The sequence below is a fragment of the Hemitrygon akajei genome, chromosome 6 (assembly GCF_048418815.1).
Source record: "Hemitrygon akajei chromosome 6, sHemAka1.3, whole genome shotgun sequence".
In the NCBI taxonomy this organism is placed as follows: Eukaryota; Metazoa; Chordata; class Chondrichthyes; order Myliobatiformes; family Dasyatidae; genus Hemitrygon; species Hemitrygon akajei.
The window spans coordinates 21,172,198-21,194,024 of NC_133129.1; the positions used below are offsets into that span (position 1 = coordinate 21,172,198).

The 21,827-nt window shown below is 46.4% G+C and overlaps 1 protein-coding gene across 4 annotated transcripts in view; it reads right to left on the bottom strand.

Moving 5' to 3' along the window:
- LOC140728899 (FYN-binding protein 1-like) overlaps positions 1-21,827 on the bottom strand; it is a 171,754-nt gene that overhangs the window by 72,479 nt on the left and 77,448 nt on the right. For all 4 annotated transcript variants that reach the window (XM_073047983.1, XM_073047984.1, XM_073047982.1 and 1 more), the window contains exon 3: positions 13,013-13,094. In XM_073047983.1, the coding sequence (XP_072904084.1) occupies positions 13,013-13,094 (82 nt within the window). The remainder of the gene's footprint in view (positions 1-13,012; positions 13,095-21,827) is intronic.

The following is a 21,827-nucleotide window of genomic DNA, read 5'->3' on the forward strand; positions in this document are numbered from 1 at the left end:
AGGAGAATTCTATAAACTCTCTCCATTAGGATCCAGCATCAACCTGATATTCCCCAATCTACCTGCGTACTGAAATCCTCAAAGATTATCATAACATTGTCCATTTTGCATGCCTTTTCTATCTCCCACTGTAATTTGTATCCCACACCCTGGCTATTGTTCAGAGGCCTGTATGTAACTCCCATCAGGGTCTTTTTACCCTTGCAGTTCCTTAACTCTACTCACAAAGGTTCTACAACTTCCAATCCTATGTCGCCTCTTTTTAAGGATTTGATTTCATTTTTTCCAACACAGCCTCCCCATCCCCTCTGCCTATCTGCCTGTCCTTTCGATACAATGTGTACAATCGGATGTTAAGCTCCCAACTGTGATCTTCTTTCAGCTACGACTCAGTGATGTCCACAACATCATACCTGCCAAACTCTAAATGTGCTACAAGATCATCTACCTTGTTCCACATACTGAATGCATTCAAATTTAACACCTACAATCTTGCTTCCATTACCCTTATTGATCTTGCCCGTTACACTGACTGCAATTTTGCCCTATCATCTGCCCGTCCTTCCTGACAGTCTCACTACACACTGCCTCTGCTTGTATACCGCCTGCCTCATTCTCAGCCCTATCACTCGGGTTCCCATCCCCTTCCAAATTAGCTTAAACCTCCCCACAGCTCTAGCAAACCTGCCTACAAGGATATTGCCCCCCCACGTCCAATCAAGAACATATCTATCTCTGCCCTAAATGCACCCAACGACCTGGCCTCCACAGATGCCTAGAGTAACAAATTCACCACCCTTCGGCTAAAGAAATTTCTCCACATCTCTGTTTTAAATGGGCGACCCTCTATCCTGAGGCTGTGCCCTCTTGTCCTAGACTCCCCCACCATTGGAAACATCCTTTCCACATCTACTCTCTCTAGAGCTTTCAACATTTGAAAGGTTTCAATGAGATTTCCCCTCATCCTTCAGGCCCAGAGCCATCAAACGTTCCTCAAATGATAACACTTTAATTTCCAGAATCATCCTTGTGAACCTACCCTGAACCCTCTCCAATGCCAACACATCTTTTCTAAGATGAGGGGCCCAAAACTGTTCACAATACTCAAGGTGAGGCCTCACCAGTGCCTTATAAAGCTTCAGCATTGCATCCCTGCTCTTGTATTCTAGACCTCTTAAAATGAATGCAAATTGCATTTGCCTTCCTCATCACCAATTCAATCTGCAAGTTAACCTTTAGCGTGTTCTGCACAAGGACTCCCAAGTCCCTTTGCATCTCAGATTTTTGGATTTTCTCCCCGTTTAGAAAATAGTCTGCACATTTATTTCTACTACCAAAGTGCATGACCATGCATTTTCCAACATTGTATTTCATTTGTCACTTTCTTGCCCATTCTCCTAATCTGTCTATGTCCTTCTGCATCCTACCTGTTTCCTCAACACTACCTACCCCTCCACCAATGTTCATATCATCTGCAAACTTGTTAATAAAGCCATCTATTACTTTTTTTTTGGCCACCATGTACTCCATAACCTCATCCTTAACAATTGACTCCAACATCCTCCCAACCACTGAGGTCAGGTTAACTGGTCTGTAATTTTCTTTCTGCCGCCTACCTCCTTTCTTAAAGAGTGGAGTGACATTTGCAGTTTTCCAGTCATCCAGAACCATGGGAGAGTCCAATGATTTTTGAAAGATAATTTCTAAAGCCACCACAATCTCTACCACTGTCTCTTTCAGAACCCTGCGGTGCAGTTCATCTGGTCCGGGTGACTTGTGTACCTTTAGGTCTTTCATCTTTTTGAGCACCTTCTCCCTTGTAATAGCAACTGAATCCAGTTCTCTTCTCTCACACCCTTCAGCATCTGGCACACTGCTCGTGTTATCCACACGATGCAAAATACTCATTTAGTTCATCTGACATCTCTTTGTCCCCCATTATTATTTCCCTGACCTCATTTTCTATTGGTCCTATATCCACTCTCATCTCTCTTTTTTTTTATATACTTGAAAAAGCTTTTATTATCCACTTTGATATTGTTTGCTAACTTGCTTTCAGCACCTAAGTTACTGAGAAAGGTTGAACAAGTTAGGTCTTTATTCTTTGGAGCGTAGAAGGTTGAGGGGGAACTTGATAGAGGTATTTAAAATTATGAGGGGGATAGATAGAGTTGACATGGATAGGCTTTTTCCATTGAGGGTAGGGGAGATTCAAACAAGAGGACATGAATTGAGAGTTAAGGGGCAAAAGTTTAGGGGTAACACGAGGGGGAACTTCTTTACTCAGAGAGTGGTAGCTGTGTGGAACGAGCTTCGAGTAGAAGTGGTAGAGGCAGGTTTGATTTTGTCATTAAAAAAAAATTGGATAGGTATATGGACAGGAAAGGAATGGAGAGTTATGGGCTGAGTGCAGGTTGGTGGAACTAGATGAGAGTAAGCATTCGGCACGGACTAGAAGGGCTGAGATGGCCTGTGCTATAATTGTTATATGGTTATATTTCATCTTTTCCCTCCTAACAATTCTTTTAGTTGCTTTTGTAGGTGAGTAAAAGCTTCTCAATCCTCCATCTTCTTGCTAATTTTTGCTTTCTTGTATGCCCTCTCTTTCGCTTTTACATTAGCTTTGATTTCCCTTGCCAGCCACAGTTGTACTATTTTGCCATTTGAGTATTTCTTTGGTTTTGGAATACATCTATTCTGCACCTTCCTCATCTGCCCCAGAAACTCACACCATTGCTGCTCTGCTGTCATCCCTGCCAGTTCCTGCTTCCGAGTTACTTTAGTCAACTCCGCTCTGATGCCACTGTAATTTCCCTTTCTCCATTGAATTACTGCTATGCCAGACTTTCCTTTCTCCCTATCAAATTTCAAGTAAAACTCAATCATATTGATTTCACTGTCTCCGAAGGGTTCCTTTACCTTAAGCTCCCTAACTGCCTCTGGTTCATTACATAGCATGCAATCCAGTATAGCTGATCCCCTAGTGGGCTCTAAAAAGCTATCTCATAAGAGATAGCTCTCTTAGGATCCATTATCAAACTAATTTTCCCAGTTGACCTGCATGTTAAGATCTCCCCTGACTATCATAACATTGTCCTTTTGACACACCTTTTCTATTTCCCTTCATAATCTGTAGTCCACATCCCAGCTACTGTCTGGAGGCCTGTACATAACTGCAATAACGGTTCCTTTTACTTTTGCAGTTTCTCAACTCAACACTCAAGAATTCAACATCTTCTGATCCTACGTCACATATTTCTGATGATTTGATGCAACTCTTTACCAGCAGAGCCACACCAGCCCCTCAGTCTACTTTCCCGTCCCTCCGATACAAAGTGTAGCCTTGGACATGGTCCAAGTATGCAGACATGGTCAAGAGGTTAAGTTGTTGTTCACACCAGACATCAGAATGGGAAGGAAATGAGATCTAAGTGACTTTGATCATGGAATATTTGATGGTACCAGATGGGATGGTTTGAGCAGTTCAGAAACTGCTGATCTCGTGGGATTTTCACACACTAGTCTCTAGAATTTACAGAGAATGGTGCAAAGAACAAAAGAAAAAAACATCCAGTGAGTAGCAGTTCTATGGGCGAAACTGCTTTGTTGATGAGAGAGTCAGAGGAGGATGGTCAGATGGGTTTAAGCTGACAGGAAGGTGACAGTAACTGAAAGAACCAGGCGTTACAACAGTGGAGTGCAGAAGAGCATCTCTGAATGCACAACAGATTGAACCTTGAAGTGGATGGGCTCCAGCAGCAGAAGACCATGAACATACATTCTGTGACCACTTTACTAGGTACAGGAGAGATCAAATAAAGTGGTCATTGTGTATATCTGTGCATCACAATGATCATTTCCGTGGAATTGTTCTTCATTCTCAGGTAGGTTTGCAGAAGTTGACAGGACATCCTACAGAGAGTCCGTCTGTTCGGTGTTTGTGTGGTGTACCATGAAAACCTCAGTGACCTTTCACATCCTGTCCTCAACTTGGTCTGACATAACCCTGCGCTCCGGGTCCATCTAGTTGTGTTCACCCAGTTTGTGCTGTTATCAAGAACCTGGGGAAGCCCAGGCTGCTGACGTATTATATAAGACTGTTCTGTATACAAACTGCCATTATCCATCCCTAACCCAATTCATTCATTCGTTAGGTGCCATGTCGTATGATGTGGGAGATCAGGGTCTATTCTTCACCATGGTTGTTCTTGGCAAATTTTTCAATGGCACTGTTTTGCCATTGCCTCCGTCTTGGGCAGTCACTTTACAAGATGGGTGACACCAGCCATTACTAATACTCTTCAGAGATGGTCCACCTGGTGTCAGTGGTCACATAACCAGGACTTTGATCTGCACCAGCTGCTCGTATGACCATCCACCATCTGCTCCCCGGTTTCCCATGACCCTGATTGGGGGCTAAACAGGGGCTACACCTCGCCCAAGGGTGACCTGCAGGCTAGTGGGGGGAAGGAGTGCCTTACACCTCCTTTGGTAGAGACGTATCTCCACCCCAACACCCAGTTCACCTGCTGAAATTCCGGCATGGAAAGCTGGTCGGCAGCGCTGGTGGAGCAAAGGGGCGCCTACCATCACAGGCTTGCAAAGATTCTCAGGAATCCCGTTTACAGGTGTCACAAGAGTGTTGTTGAAGTTGTGAGGGTCAGGTCCCAATGGTCCAGTCTTGTACATGCGATGGCCAAGAACGCTTCAGCAACGTCTCAGAAATTAAACAACTTGGCATGTCCACTTTGACTCTCACCAATTTTTCTCGATCCATCACAGCTCAATACTGCAACAGCTCGACCCACGGCCACAAGAAACTGCAGAGAGTTGTGAACGCGGCTCAGCATATCACGGAAACCAGCCTCCCCTCCATGGACTCTCCAGACTTCCCGCTGCCTCAGTAAAGTGGCACATTTGTATTCCTCCACCAGGCTAGAAATTGGCAGAGAAAGTTCCCGTAAAGTCCTACGCTGCTAAGACATATAACCATATAACAATTACAGCACGGAAACAGGTCATCTCAGCCCTTCTAGTCTATGCCAAATGCTTACTCTCACCTAGTCCCACCTACCTGCACTCAGCTCATAACCCTCCATTCCTTTCCTGTTCATATACCTATCCAATTTTTTTAAAATGACAAAATCGAACCTGCCTCTACCACTTCTACTGGAAGCTCATTCCACACAGCTACCACTCTCTGAGTAAAGAAGTTCCCCCTTGTGTTACCCCTAAACTTTTACCCCTTAACTCACAACTCGTCCTCTTGTTTGAAACTCCCCTACTCTCAATGGAAAAAGCCTATCCACGTCAACTCTATCTATCCCCCCCATAACTTTAAATACTTCTATCAAGTCCCCCCTCAACCTTCTATGCTCCAAAGAATAAAGACCTAACTTGTTCAACCTTTCTCTGTAACTCAGGTGCTGAAACCCAGGTAACATTCTAGTAAATCTCCTCTGTACTCTCTCTATCTTGTTGGCATCTTTCCTATAATTCGGTGACCAGAACTGTACACAATACTCCAAATTTGGCCTCACCAATGTCTTGTACAATTTTAACATTATATCCCAACTCCTATACTCAATGCTCTGATTTATAAAGGCCAGCATACCAAAAGCTTTCTTCACCACCCTATCCACATGAGATTCCACCTTCAGGGAACTATGCATCATTATTCCTAGATCACTCTGTTCTACTGCATTCCTCAATGCCCTACCATTTACCATGTATGTCCTATTTGGATTATTCCTACCAAAATGTAGCACCTCACACTTATCAGCACTAAACTTCATCTGCCATCTTTCAGCCCACTCTTCTAACTGGCCTAAATCTCTCTGCAAGCTTTGAAAACCTACTTCATTATCCACAACGCCACCTATCTTAGTATCATCTGCATACTTACTAATCTAATTTACCACCCCATCATCCAGATCATTAATGTATATGACAAACAACATTGGACCCAGTACAGATCTCTGAGGCACACCACTAGTCACCGGCCTCCAACCTGACAAACAGTTATCCACCACTACTCTCTGGCATCTCCCATTCAGCCACTGTTGAATCCATTTTACTACTTCAATATTAATACCTAACGATTGAACCTTCCTAACTAACCTGCCGCATGCAACTTGCTTATTAGTCGCACCCGGACAGTCAGACTAGGCAGCTTCCCTGACCCTGAATACCGGTGTGTCGCAGGGATGTGGACTGACCATGCCCCTGCCAATGCCACCAACTCCATCATTTGATGACTCCACAGCGACTGGATTCATTACAAAGAACAACAGGCCAGCAGAGAGGAGGTGCAATAACCATAGCCTTTCACTCAACAGTTTGATCAATAGGACTGGATGTTACAATCCCTAAAGTTTCTGCACTGCACTTGACTTGAGTGGAAGTAGTTCATAAAGATGACTACTAGATGATGTTACTACCAGTACGACACATCTTCAGTTGTGTACCTCGACGTCACTGAGTGTTTGGGCCTTTTATCACAAGACACGCTCAGCCGAGGCAGGCCCACCACAGGCTGACCAGGCCTGGGTGTGTGTCACATGGTTAGTCTCTGGATGGTCACTTGGCAACCCAGACAACATCCCTTCTTTTCAGCCACAGCCAGTGACTGCTCATTTCGGTGGCATTAGCAAGTGCTTTGGCCTGCCCCCGACCCCTACTTCCCTCAGCAGCCTTACGGTGGAACTGGCTACAAAGCCCCTGCACCCCACCTCAACTGGCGCACTTTTACGTTCCAGCCTCGCTCCTCTGCTTCAGCTGCAAGGTTGGCATATCGCGGCCCTTTCCGTTCGTAAACCTCATCCCAGGGGACCGTCAGCTCAATGATAAAGTCGGGAGTTGGACCAAAGGACCAGGTCAGGCCGCAGGTTGGTTGTTGCAATTTCAGATGGGAAGGTAAGGTTCTGGCCTAAATCGGCACGCATTTCCCAGTCCCTGGCTGCATGCAGTGGGCTTGAGGCGTGAGGCAAGGGGTTAGCCCCTGGTTTCTCTCCTTCCCGGATGAAGGATGGTAGTTGTGGGACCGTTGTCTGGGCATCGAGAGGCCTGGCGTTGGTGGTTACTCTCTTACACTCAAGTTCAGCTGCCAAACACCTCAGCAATTGGTTGTGTCGCCAGGTGTATCTGCCTTGTATTAGGCTGGTCTTGCAACTTACCAAGACATGCTTGAGGGATGCCGGAATTGCGCACAGAGGACAGGTTCCCAGCCAAAGGTTTAGGTTTGTAGGAGAGGGCAGGACATCATATGTTGCTCTGATGATGAAGCTCAGTCTATTTGACTCCATGCTCCACAGCTCACTCCACGTGATTTCCCTGCTCTCGACACCCTCCCACCTCATCCAGCAGCCTTGCTTGGCTAGGAATATTGCTTTGGCACATCGGGCTGCTTCTTCTTGGTGGTGCACCTCCTCCACCAGGTGCCGGCGTTCAGTTGTTGTAGCCTTTTGCCAGGTAGGTTTCATTACTCCAAGGCCAAAGCCTCCTCTGCCCTGTTGGACATAGTCCACTATGTCCCGGTGTCAGAGGGCGGCTTCTGCGTCCAGTACTGCTGCGGCTGGGGTCCATTTCTTCCCTGTTGCTACAGCAGCATCAACGCCTCTTACGATTGGGTCCTGAGATCTTTTGAGTGTCATTTCCAGCCTTGCTTTGGCACATTTGTATTCCTCCACCAGGCTAGAAATTGGCAGAGAAAGGGCTCTGTTCCCGTAAAGTCCTACGCTGCCAAGGCATCTCGGTAGCCCAAACCACTTCCTCATATGTGAGTTCACCAGCCTCTCCAGCCGATTTGCATGAGACATAGTGACCTCATAGATGGTAACTGGGCACATAAGTCAGGGCAGCAGTGCAAACTGAAAGCACCAAAGCTTCAAACTCCCTGGGACAGCCAAGTTGTTGATTAGCTTGAGGCCACTGATCGTATCCTGCCTTAGTTGTTCCACCTGCTCGGTGTCTCTGAGGTCTGCGTTGCACCAACGTCCGAGGCTTTTGATGGGCTTGTCCAGGACAGTTGGTATTGGCTCAGCGTTGATAAGAAACCTTATGTCGGTGAGCCGGCCTTTGACAATTGAGATACTGCGAGACTTACTGAGTTTGATCTCCATTCGTGCCCATTTCATGTTTCCCTGGAGTTTATCCAGCTGGCGTTTGGTGCATGCTTTTTTTTGATGTTATTGTGGTCATGTACGCCCTGACTGGAGGAAGACACAGCCCATTCTTCAAGCGTTTCCCTCTGACCACACATTGTGATGCTCGGACAATGAGCTCCATTGCCATCATAAATGCCAGAGGAGAGATGGTACAGCCTGCCATTATGCCTAGCTCAAGGTGCTGCCATGTGGTGGTGTTACTGTGTGTTGTGACACAGAACTGCAGATCCTGGAAATGCTTTGACCAGCTTTGTGATGCCCTGTGGAACCTGGAAAAAGTTGAAAGCTGCCCACAGTCTGGTGAGGCACCGACCCAAAGGCACTGGCAAGGTCCAGGAAGACCACATGCAGCTCTTTCTTTTCTTCCTCGGCAGTTTGTGCCTGGTGCCGGATGACATTTGTGTGATCCAGACATCCTGGGAAACCACGTATTCCTGCTTTCTGCACTGACGTGTCGACGAAGTGGATGCTCTGCAAAAAGGCTAAGAGTCTTTGAGCCACGACACCAAAGATCTTTCCTTCCACATTCAGGAGACTGATCTGACGGAACTGACTGATTGTTGAGGAATTCTTCTCTTTGGGAATTAGTATCCCTCCCGCCCTTCGCCAAGCCTTGGGTATAATTCCTTTCGCCCATGCCACCTTCATTAGATTACAGAAGTATTTCAGGACGCCGGGGTTTTCTTATAGAGCCTGTATGGAATGCCATTGGGCCCTGGAGCTGATGCTGATCTTGCTCGTTTAACTTTACTTTCCACCTCCTTCCATGTAGGGGCCCTTGCGTCCATGTGGTGCTCAGGTGGGTGGATTGGTGGCAAGTCATTTGGAGTGGTGACTGGCTCACGCCTCTGGTTGTCAGAGTGGGTCTTCCTCAGGTGCCCCTCCAGTTCCCTCACAGGTACTCTAAGGACCCCGCTCTTCTCCTTGCTTTTGACGAGCTTGTAAGGGTCTCTGTAGAAGCTTGCCCTCGCCCGTTCTTTCCTCTTATGTTGTTTCCTCAAGCATTCTGCTCTTCACAGCTTTGTCAAGCGCTGCTTTATTTCTGCTTGTAATACCTCGAGTCCTTTCCTTTCCCCTTCTGTGGACTTCCTCCACTGTTTCCTCAGCTGTCTCCTTTCCTTCACCAGTCTTTCAACTTCCTGCTGTCTCCTAGGCTTAGGCTGGACTGAAGGTTCCCTCTGTGTCCTCTGTTTTTTCACTTCAAATCTCCTTACCCCATAGCTGTATATGGTGTCACCCCACTTCTCCAGTTTTCTTTCTACACTTCCCTTCAGTCCTTCTAGGAGATGGACAAGATCTGTGTTGATGATCTCCCACTCATTCTTCTGGCAGGATTTGGCCACAAGATTTGGGGCTTCCTTTCTGCTGCTGGCCGTGGCTGGTTGGGATCTGGACTCGTGCCCATTGGTGGATCTGTGCTTGGTTGAGCTTCGCCTGGGGTGCTGATACCCTGTGGACTGCCTCTGGGCTTCACTCGACTGATTTGATCTACCTCTTAGAAGGTGATGGTCGATGCGAGGCCCCTCACCAAGCTCCCTCAGGCACTTTTTCCTGCCCTGGTGGATCTTAAGCCCCTTCTCTGATGTTATCCTTGTCCAGCCACAGATGCAGCATTGTAGTTTGTGTCCTACCAGCACTGCTGCTCTATCAAATGCCGTGCTAGTTATCTGTTTCATCGTTATTTCCATTCCTAGGTCTGTTACTGTGTAGTCTGTCAGTGAGTCATCTTGTGCCCCGCTCTTGCAGACTCATGGGGTGTTCAACTTCAGGAATTCAAGAAGGTAGGAACAAGCTCCAATACTCATAAACGGTGAAGCAGTAGAGAGGGTCTCCAGCTTTAAGTCGTTGGGAGTGAACATCAGTGAGGAACTCTCTTGGACCACCAACACCAACAGTAGGGAAGGCTTTACTGTCTACTCCTCTTCAGGACTGGAAGGGAAGGCGGAAGATGCCAGAATTAAAAGGTGGGGGGAGGAACACAAAGTGCACTGCAGATGCTGTGGTCAAAGCAACACGTACAACACGCTGGAGGAACTCAGCAGGTCGGGCAGCATCCGTGGAAACGAGCAGTCAACGTTTCGGGCCGAGACCCTTCGTCAGGTGATAGGTGAAGGCAGCTGGATGGGAAAGGTAGGAAGAGAGTGGGCCATAGGAGAAAGGGAAGGAGGAGGGGACCCAAGGTGAGGTGATAGGCCGGTGAGGAGAAGAGGTAAGATTGTTATCCGAATCTTGACTCTATCTAAGCCTCTTATAATTTTATAATCTTCTATCAGGTCTCCACAGTCATCCCAAAGAAAACAGCATAGATTTGCCCACTTCCTCCTTTATACTCTGCAATCTAGGCAGCATTCCAGTAAGCCTCCTCTGCATCTTCTGCAAAGCCTTCATATCCTTCCTGTAACGGGCCGACCAGTAGGGCAGATAAAGCAGAACTGGTGGCTTATATTTGCTGATGAAGTTTAAAGAATCAGAGTTTCAGAACTGGCATCAGAGAATACTAAATTAGAAACATCGGGTAGAAATTTTATAAGATACACCACAAATGGAGAACTGTGTGAGCCAGTAATCGTTCAAAGTAACATTTATTATCAGAATACATACACGTCACCATGTACAACCCTGAGATTCTTTTCCTGTGGATATACTTAGCAAATCTATAGAACAGTAACTGTAAACAGCAAACATCAGGAACTGTGAACTGTAAACAAACTATAAATGCAGATGTAAATAAATAGTAATAAATAGCGAGCATGAAACAATATAACAGAGCCCTTAAGTGAATGTACTTATCCACTTTTGTTCAAGACCCTGATGGTTGAGGGGTAGTAACTGCTCTTGAAGCTGGTGGTGTGAGTCCTGAGGCACCTGTACCTTCTACCCGATGGCAGCAGTGAGAAAAGAGCACGGCCTGGGCGGTGAGGATCTTTGATGATGGATGTAGCTTTTCTTCGGCAGTGTTTCATGTAGATGTGCTCAATAGTTGGGATGACTTTACCCGTGATGTACGGGGCTGAATCCACTACCTTTTGTAGGATTTTCTGTTCAAAGGCATTGGTGTTCCCACGCCAGGCCGCAATGCAGCCTGTCAGCACACTTTCCACCACACGCCTATAGAGGCTTGACGAGGTTTTGATGTCATGCTGAATCTCTGCAGACTCCTGAGGAAGTACTGTCGTGCTTTCTTTGCAGTTATATTTATATGATGGGTCCAGGACAGGTCCTCTGAGATAGTGACACGCAGGAATTACTGACCTTCTCTTTCCATCTGATCCTCCGATGATTACTGGCTCAGGGACCTCTGGTTTCCCTCTCCTGAAGTCTACAACCAGCTCCTCGGTCTTGCTGACACAGAGTGAGAGGTTGTTGTTATGACACCACTCAGCCCGATTTTCAATCCCCTTCCTTTATACTGATTCACACCACCTTTGATTCAGCCCACAACAATGGTGTCACCAGCAAACTTGTATATGGTGTTGGAGCTGTGCTTAGCCACACCGTCATTGGTGTGAAGTGAGTAGCTGTGTAATTGTGCACAGGTATAACTGCGTGTGTTTGTGTGTGCACATGTGTCTGCTGTGTATGTGAGGCCCCCCCGTCAGTCCAGACTGACCATGGATGATGTGTCTACAGGATACACAAGCCAGGGCTGTACGATATGGAGAGTGAGCTGTTGCCCATGCGGCAGGCTCCCTGTCTCCATGCAGCTGATGAATCCAAAGGAACGGCAGAGACCGATACAATTCCGCACCAGCAGCATCACAGGAGCTGCACTGAACTGCCTTACCGACTCCAGCTCCGGAGTTTTCTTTGGGGTTTACTCTCAAAGCCTTCCCCTCGAGTGGGGAAAACCACAAGGCAGCACAGGTCTGTGATCAGAGTTTTCCTTCTCCATGGCTGACGAGCCCCATCTGCACAAACCTGTGTATATCATGCAAATACACAGCACCTTGATGCAGTCACGAAGGTGGCATGCCAAAGGCTCCAACTCACCAGCAGTCTTGAAGAGATTCAGCCTGTCGCCAAACACTCAATTTCCATAGATGTAAGGGGAGAACATTCTGACTGGTTACAGCACCAGCTGGGATGGATCTCCAATGCACAGGAATCGCAAGAGGCCGAAGAGGGTTGTAGACTCTATCAAAAGCACAATCCTCCCTACCATCGAGGAGCTCTTTAAAAGGTGATGTGTCAAGAAGGCAGAATTCATTATTCAGGACACCCATCACCAGGACATGCCCTCTTCTCATTGCTACCATCAGGGAGGAGTACAGGAGCCTGAAGACACACACTCAATGTTTCAGGAACAACTTCTTCCCCTCTGCCATCAGATTTCTGAATGGTCCATGAAGACTACCTCACTATTCCTCTACTTATTTATGTTTGTAACTTATAGTAAACTTAAGTTTTTACACTGCACTGCTGTTAAACAAATTTCATGTCATATAAGATAGTGGTAATGAATCTGATTCTCTGTGTGCATGCGCGTGTCTGTGTGCGTGTGAGTGTGTGCGTGTGCGCATATACCCCTATGCATCTGAATAAGAGAAGGAGCCGTTTTTAAGGACTAGTGGAGCACAACTGACGTATTGGTGACAGTGGTGATATATCAGTGATACATGGTGATGTATTGTTGATGTCATGGTGACACAGTGGTGATTTATTAGAGACGTCATGGTGATGTGTGGTGACATCATGATGACACAGTGGTGATTAATGATGTCATGATGACAGTGGTGATATATCAGTGACACTTGGTGATGGAATGGTGACACACTGGCGATATTGACTGTTGATAATTCTCGGTTTCTCATCCCGAGCACAGTGAACAGAAATAGCAGCTTACTCACATGATTTCGGGTGCTTTGTTGCCGACAGACCGAGGGGGCAGGTTGGGTGTAGGTGGCGGTTTAACGGCATCTCGGCTGGAACCTGCAAGAAAATAAAAAGAAAATCCACGTCAGGTTATGGGCAGAGTGTAGGAAATCATCGTGTCGGGACATCAGAGATGAGGGGGTGTCAGAGCAGGTACGTAGCAGTGGTTACAGTAAGGGTTAAGAACACACAAGGGTTAAGTTCCAGACAACTGTAGTGTAGGGGCTGGTGCAATGCTATTACAGCTCGGAGAGGCAGAGTTCAACTCAGGTACTGTTTGTACGTTCTTCCTGTGAGCACATGGGTCTCCAGTCCAAAAACACATGGGTCCGTAGGTCAATTGGTCTTTGTGAACTGTCCTGTGATTGGTTACATTGGTGGGCTGCTGGTTGGGACAGAAAGGCCAGTTTTGCAAGGGGTCTCCAAATAAATATAAAGGAACTCAGCAGGTCAGGCAGCGGCTACGGAGGGGAGTAAACAGTCAATGTTTCAGGACACGTCAGTCCTGATGAAGGGTCGACTGCTTATTACCCTCCACAGATGTTGCCTGACCTACTGAGTTCCTCCAGAGTGAGTGAGAGAGAGAGTGTGTGTGGGTGTGCGTGTGCGTGTATGTGTGTGTGTTACTTTGGTGTTTAATTGCCCGGGGAGGCAGAGGAGAAAGTGAGTGGGGTATTTCCTAGCTGAATGAGAATGAAGGACCAGGAAAGTGAGTTCTGGCACTGCACTTTTCTTCTCGGCCTGCTTCCAGTGCAGACGTACTCTTCTCTTCCACAGCACATCACAGAAACAAGCTCCCCGCCATGGACTCTGTCTCAATGATGTGATCTGTATGAACAGTGTGAAAGACAAGCTTTTCCCTGTACCTCAGTAACAATAATCAAAGCTCAGAGTAAATTTATAAGCAAGGAACCTATACACGAGGCCTCTGTTGGTCAGAGTAAACCATGGATGTTGTGTCCTAGCTGTCCAGATACACAAGCTGTGTCCATATAGCAGTTTCCCCCTCTCCACGCATCTGATGAACCCAAAGGAACGGCAGAGACCCATACAGTCTGGCACCTGCGCGCCAGGAGTTGCCAGTCAGCGTTGAACCCAACTCTTAGGGACTCCAGCTCCGAATTTTTCTGAGGTTTTCCTTCTCCTACATGAGTTTCCAACATTGGCTGAGAAGCCCGTCTGCCCAGACCATCTGGTTCTAGGGTGCCAGCAACACGCCTTTGCCAAGGTACCGATATGTCACCATATACCATGCTGAGATTCTTTCTCTTGTGGGCACTTACAGGAAAATAAAGAAATTCACTGGAACTTATGAATGACTATACCTAGCAAAGATTGACAAACAAACAGTGTGCGAAAGAGGACTAGTCTTGCCAACAGACAAAATAAAATAATACCAAGAACATGAGTAACAAAGAGTCCCTCAAAGTGAGTCTGTAGGTTAATGAGTCGATTTACCGCTGAGCTGATTGAGGTCATCCATGATGGCTCAGGAGCCAGATGGAAATAACGGTTCCTGAACCTGCTGGTCTGGGACGCAAGGCTGGGTAACTCTGTACCTCAGTGGCAATAATAACCAGTTCCAATCCCAGCTCCATTGCATTGCATGGTAACTCAGGGCTAAGGGCCTTCTCTGCCCATTTCTTAGGTTAGAAGTTATTAGGTCATGGAATGGCTATGTGGGTGTTTAGAGTTACACACTCAAAATGCTGGAGGAACTCAGCAGGTCAGGCAGCACCTATGGAGATGACTAAGAAGTCGATGCTTTTAGGACTGAGAAGGGGAAGGGTGAGACGGGGGGAGGGGAAGGAGGACATGCTAGAAGGTGGTAGGTGAAGCCTGGTGGGTGGGGGAGAGAGGATGAAGTAAGAAGCCGGGAGGCGATAGGTGGAAAAAGCAAACTGCTGGAGAAGAAGGAATTTGATAGGAAAGGAGAGTGGACCATGAGGGAGGGGATAGGCAGGTGAGGAGAAGAGGTCAGAGTGGGGAACTGAAGAGGTGGGAATTGGAAGGGGTAAACAAAATTACCCGAAGCTGGAGAAATTGATGTGCATGCCATCAGGTTGGAGGCTACCTCGACAGAATATAGTGGCAGAAGAGGGGGCCAAGGACCCACACGTCGGATTAGGAACAGGGTTAGGAATTAAAATGGTTGTGTCAGTCCGGCTGTCACAGGTGACCACACACCAGAGGAGGCCGCGGGGCAGTGTGGGTTGTACTAGACTCGGCAGTGAGGCAGGTCTGCACAGACTCCCCGGTAACGACATGGTTCAGCAGTTCCTGCACCAGGCTGCTGGGCGAGCAACAGTCTCTCCACCGAGTTCCTCCCAGCTTGTTCCGAGCAGAGCCCTCGTTTGTGAAATGAGGAAGCCGGAAGGAGAAGTAAAAAAACTTAAGCAAAAAAAAACGTGAAAAGAATTAAGAAGGATAAAGGACATCAGCAGATCAACTTACAGCCATCAGGCTCCAGAACGTGACTCCAGAACCACAACACTGAACACACTCCATAATCTACAGACTCACCAGAACGTGACTCCAGTATCACAACACTGAACACACTCCATAATCTACAGACTCACCAGAACGTCACTCACCACAACACTGAACGCATTCCATAATCTACAGACTCACCAGAACGTCACTCACCACAACACTGAACGCATTCCATAATCTACAGACTCACCAGAACGTGACTCCAGAACCACAACACTGAACACACTCCATAATCTACAGACTCACCAGAACGTGACTCCAGAACCACAACACTGAACACACTCCATAATCTACAGACTCACCAGAACGTGACTCCAGAACCACAACACTGAACACACTCCATAATCTACAGACTCACCAGAACGTGACTCCAGAACCACAACACTGAACACACTCCATACTCTACAGACTCACCAGAACGTCACTCACCACAACACTGAACACACTCCATAATCTACAGACTCACCAGAACGTGACTCCAGAACCACAACACTGAACACACTCCATAATCTACAGACTCACCAGAACGTGATTCCAGAACCACAACACTGAACACACTCCATAATCTACAGACTCACCAGAACGTGACTCCAGAACCACAACACTGAACACACTCCATAATCTACAGACTCACCAGAACGTGACTCCAGAACCACAACACTGAACACACTCCATAATCTACAGACTCACCAGAACGTGATTCCAGAACCACAACACTGAACACACTCCATAATCTACAGACTCACCAGAACGTGACTCCAGAACCACAACACTGAACACACTCCATAATCTACAGACTCACCAGAACGTGACTCCAGAACCACAACACTGAACACACGCCATAATCTACAGACTCACCAGAACGTGACTCCAGAACCACAACACTGAACACACTCCATAATCTACAGACTCACCAGAATGTGACTCCATAACCACAACACTGAACAAACTCCATAATCTACAGACTCACCAGAAAGTGACTCCAGAACCACAACACTGAACACACTCCATAATCTACAGACTCACCAGAACGTGACTCCATAACCACAACACTGAACAAACTCCATAATCTACAGACTCACCAGAACGTGACTCCATAACCACAACACTGAACACACTCCATAATCTACAGACTCAACAGAACGTGACTCCAGAACCACAACACTGAACACACTCCATAATCTACAGACTCACCAGAACGTGACTCCATAACCACAACACTGAACACACTCCATAATCTACAGACTCAACAGAACGTGACTCCAGAACCACAACACTGAACACACTCCATAATCTACAGACTCACCAGAACGTCACTCACAACAACACTGAACACACTCCATAACCTACAGACTCAACAGAACGTCACTCACCACAACACTGAACACACTCCATAATCTACAGACTCACCAGAACGTGACTCCAGAACCACAACACTGAACACACTCCATAATCTACAGACTCACCAGAACGTGACTCCAGAACCACAACACTGAACGCACTCCATAATCTACAGACTCACCAGAACGTGACTCCAGAACCACAACACTGAACACACTCCATAATCTACAGACTCACCAGAACGTGACTCCAGAACCACAACACTGAACACACTCCATAATCTACAGACTCACCAGAACGTGACTCCAGAACCACAACACTGAACTCATTCCATAATCTACAGACTCAACAGAACGTCACTCACCACAACACTGAACACATTCCATAATCTACAGACTCACCAGAACGTCACTCACCACAACACTGAACACACTCCATAATCTACAGACTCAACAGAACGTCACTCACCACAACACTGAACACACTCCATAATCTACAGACACACCAGAACGTGACTCTAGAACCACAACAATGAACACACTCCATAATCTACAGACTCAACAGAACGTCACTCACCACAACACTGAACACACTCCATACTCTACAGACTCACCAGAACGTGACTCTAGAACCACAACACTGAACACACTCCATAATGTACAGACTCACCAGAACGTGACTCCAGAACCACAACACTGAACACACTCCATACTCTACAGACTCACCAGAACGTGACTCCAGAACCACAACACTGAACACACTCCATAATCTACAGACTCACCAGAACGTGACTCCATAACCACAACACTGAACACACTCCATAATCTACAGACTCACCAGAACGTGACTCCAGAACCACAACACTGAACACACTCCATAATCTACAGACTCACCAGAACGTGACTCCAGAACCACAACACTGAACACACTCCATAATCTACAGACTCACCAGAACGTGACTCCAGAACCACAACACTGAACACACTCCATAATCTACAGACTCACCAGAACGTCACTCCAGAACCACAACACTGAACACACTCCATAATCTACAGACTCACCAGAACGTGACTCCATAACCACAACACTGAACACACTCCATAATCTACAGACTCACCAGAACGTAACTCCATAACCACAACACTGAACACACTCCATAATCTACAGACTCACCAGAACGTGACTCCATAACCACAACACTGAACACACTCCATAATCTACAGACTCACCAGAACGTGACTCCATAACCACAACACTGAACACACTCCATAATCTACAGACTCACCAGAACGTCACTCACCACAACACTGAACACACTCCATAATCTACAGACTCACCAGAACGTGACTCTAGAACCACAACACTGAACACACTCCATAATCTACACACTCACCAGAACGTGACTCCAGAACCACAACACTGAACACACTCCATAATCTACAGACTCACCAGAACGTGACTCCATAACCACAACACTGAACACACTCCATAATCTACAGACTCACCAGAACGTCACTCCAGAACCACAACACTGAACACACTCCATAATCTACAGACTCACCAGAACGTGACTCCATAACCACAACACTGAACACACTCCATAATCTACAGACTCACCAGAACGTCACTCACCACAACACTGAACACACTCCATAATCTACAGACTCACCAGAACGTGACTCCAGAACCACAACACTGAACACATTCCATAACCTACAGACTCACCAGAACGTGACTCCAGAACCACAACACTGAACACACTCCATAATCTACAGACTCACCAGAACGTGACTCCAGAACCACAACACTGAACACACTCCATAATCTACAGACTCACCAGAACGTGACTCTAGAACCACAACACTGAACACACTCCATAATCTACAGACTCACCAGAACGTGACTCCAGAACCACAACACTGAACGCACTCCATAATCTACAGACTCACCAGAACGTGACTCCAGAACCACAACACTGAACACACTCCATAATCTACAGTCTCACCAGAACGTGACCCCAGAACCACAACACTGAACACACTCCATAATCTACAGACTCACCAGAACGTGACTCCAGAACCACAACACTGAACACACTCCATAATCTACAGACTCACCAGAACGTGACTCCAGAACCACAACACTGAACACACTCCATACTCTACAGACTCACCAGAACGTCACTCACCACAACACTGAACACACTCCATAATCTACAGACTCACCAGAACGTGACTCCAGAACCACAACACTGAACACACTCCATAATCTACAGACTCACCAGAACGTGACTCACCACAACACTGAACACACTCCATAATCTACAGACTCAACAGAACGTCACTCACCACAACACTGAACACACTCCATAATCTACAGACACACCAGAACGTGACTCTAGAACCACAACAATGAACACACTCCATAATCTACAGACTCAACAGAACATCACTCACCACAACACTGAACACACTCCATAATCTACAGACTCACCAGAACGTGACTCCAGAACCACAACACTGAACACACTCCATAATCTACAGACTCACCAGAACGTGACTCCAGAACCACAACACTGAACACACTCCATAATCTACAGACTCACCAGAACGTGACTCCATAACCACAACACTGAACACACTCCATAATCTACAGACTCAACAGAACGTGACTCCAGAACCACAACACTGAACACACTCCATAATCTACAGACTCACCAGAACGTGACCCCAGAACCACAACACTGAACACACTCCATAATCTACAGACTCACCAGAACGTGACTCCAGAACCACAACACTGAACACACTCCATAATCTACAGACTCACCAGAACGTGACTCCAGAACCACAACACTGAACACACTCCATAATCTACAGACTCACCAGAACGTGACTCCAGAACCACAACACTGAACACACTCCATAATCTACAGACTCACCAGAACGTGACTCCAGAACCACAACACTGAACACACTCCATAATCTCCAGACTCAACAGAACATCACTCACCACAACACTGAACACACTCCATAATCTCCAGACTACCTTTCAAGGACTTTTTACAACTCATGTTCCCAGTATTATTTTTATTTACATAATTTGTCTATTTTTGCCCATTTTCTTTATTTATAAACGGTTTTTCATAGGTTCTCTATTTTTCCTGTAAATGCCTGCAAGAAAATAAATCTCAAGGTGGTGTATGATTACAGACTGTACATATACTTTAATAATAAAAACAAGAGATTTCTAGAAATCAAAGTAACACACACAAAATGTTGGAGGAACTCAGCAGGTCTGGCAGCATCTACAGAAATGAATAAACAGTCGACATTTCCGGCTGAGACCCTTCTTCAGGACTGATGAAAGATCTCGGCCTGAAACGTTAACTCTTTATTCCCCTCCGTAGATTCTGCCTGACCTGCTGAGCTCCTCCAGCACCCTGTGTGTGCTGCTTTGACAGTAAGTCTCCTTTGACACAGATTGTTGGTCTGTCTTTGTTTTTGTACGGTTTTTCGTAGCTTCTATTGCATTTCATTATTTTTTCCTGTAAACGTGTGTAACAAAATGAATCTCAAGGTAGAATATGGTAACGTATATGACTTAGACAATACATTTACTTTAAACTTTGATCTAGTTTCTACATGGAATCAGCAAGTCAGACTTGACCACAACTTCTTGAGGAAGTGGCGGGTCACTGCGCCTGATAGGTGATTGGTTTGCATCAGCCACGTGTCACTACTGCGTAGTCTGTGCGGAGAAGGCTTCACAGCCCCTTCCACTGTCAACTAGGAGGATCTTCGAGAAATAATGTGTGTCACAATGCTAAACACAAGAAGTTCTGGAAATCCAGAGTAACACACACAAGGTGCTGGAGGAACTCAGGTCAGGCAGTGTCTGTAGTTTCTGAGCCTTTCCTTTCCTGTCCCGATGAGAGGTCTCAGCCTGAAACATTGACTGTTAACTCTTTTCCATAGATGCTGCCTGACCTGCTGAGTTACATAGAAAACACACAGCACAATACAGGCCCTTCGGCCCACAAAGTTGTGCCGAACACGTCCCTATCTGAGCATTTACTAGACTTCCCCATAGCCCTCTATTTTTCTGAGCTCTCCTGCCAAGTTGAGTTTATTGTCATGGGCAAGGAAACAGTGAGGTACAGTTACAGTGAAAAACTTACTTGCAGCCACGAAAATATAGACAACACACAGACGTGAAGGATAACTAAATTGCTGAAGACACTGACAGGACAAGAGGTTAGTTCTGCTGGTTCCCCTCCCTTTTATTCTGTGCTCCACCCTCCTCTCCTATCAGATTCCATCTTCTTCAGCCCTTTGTCACTTCCACCTATCACCTCCCGGCTTCTGACATCATTCCCACCTTCACCTGCTCATCTCCCAGCTTCCCACCAATCACCCAGCAGTTCTTGCTCACCCCTTCACTCCCGTGCCAGAACCAGGCTTCACATCACTGGCCGATGTTGTGTGTAATTTGTTGTTTCGAGGCAGCAGTACCTAACAACACTATAAGTTACAATAAGGCTCTCCTTAACATTCATCTTCAGTCTTCAACAAATTAGTGCACAAAGAGGGCAAAATAATGAGACGGTGTTCTTAGACCGTTCAGAAATCTGAGGCTGAGGGGAGGTGTTTGTAAACCCTTGATTGATTCTATTATGGTTATTATTCTGTAGATTTATTGAGTCTGCTCAGAAGGAAATCAATCTCGGGGTTGCAGATGGTGACACACATGTACTTTGATAATAAATTTATTTTGAACTTTGAAACACAGTGTGTCAACGAACACCATAGTCCGAGAGTGTGCTGGGGGCAGCCTGCAAGTGTTGCCATGCTTCCAGTGCCAACACAGCGTGCCCACTAACCTGTATGTATTTGAAATGTGGGAAGAACCCAGGCCATCTGGAGGAAACCTGCATGTTCACAGAGAGAGCACACA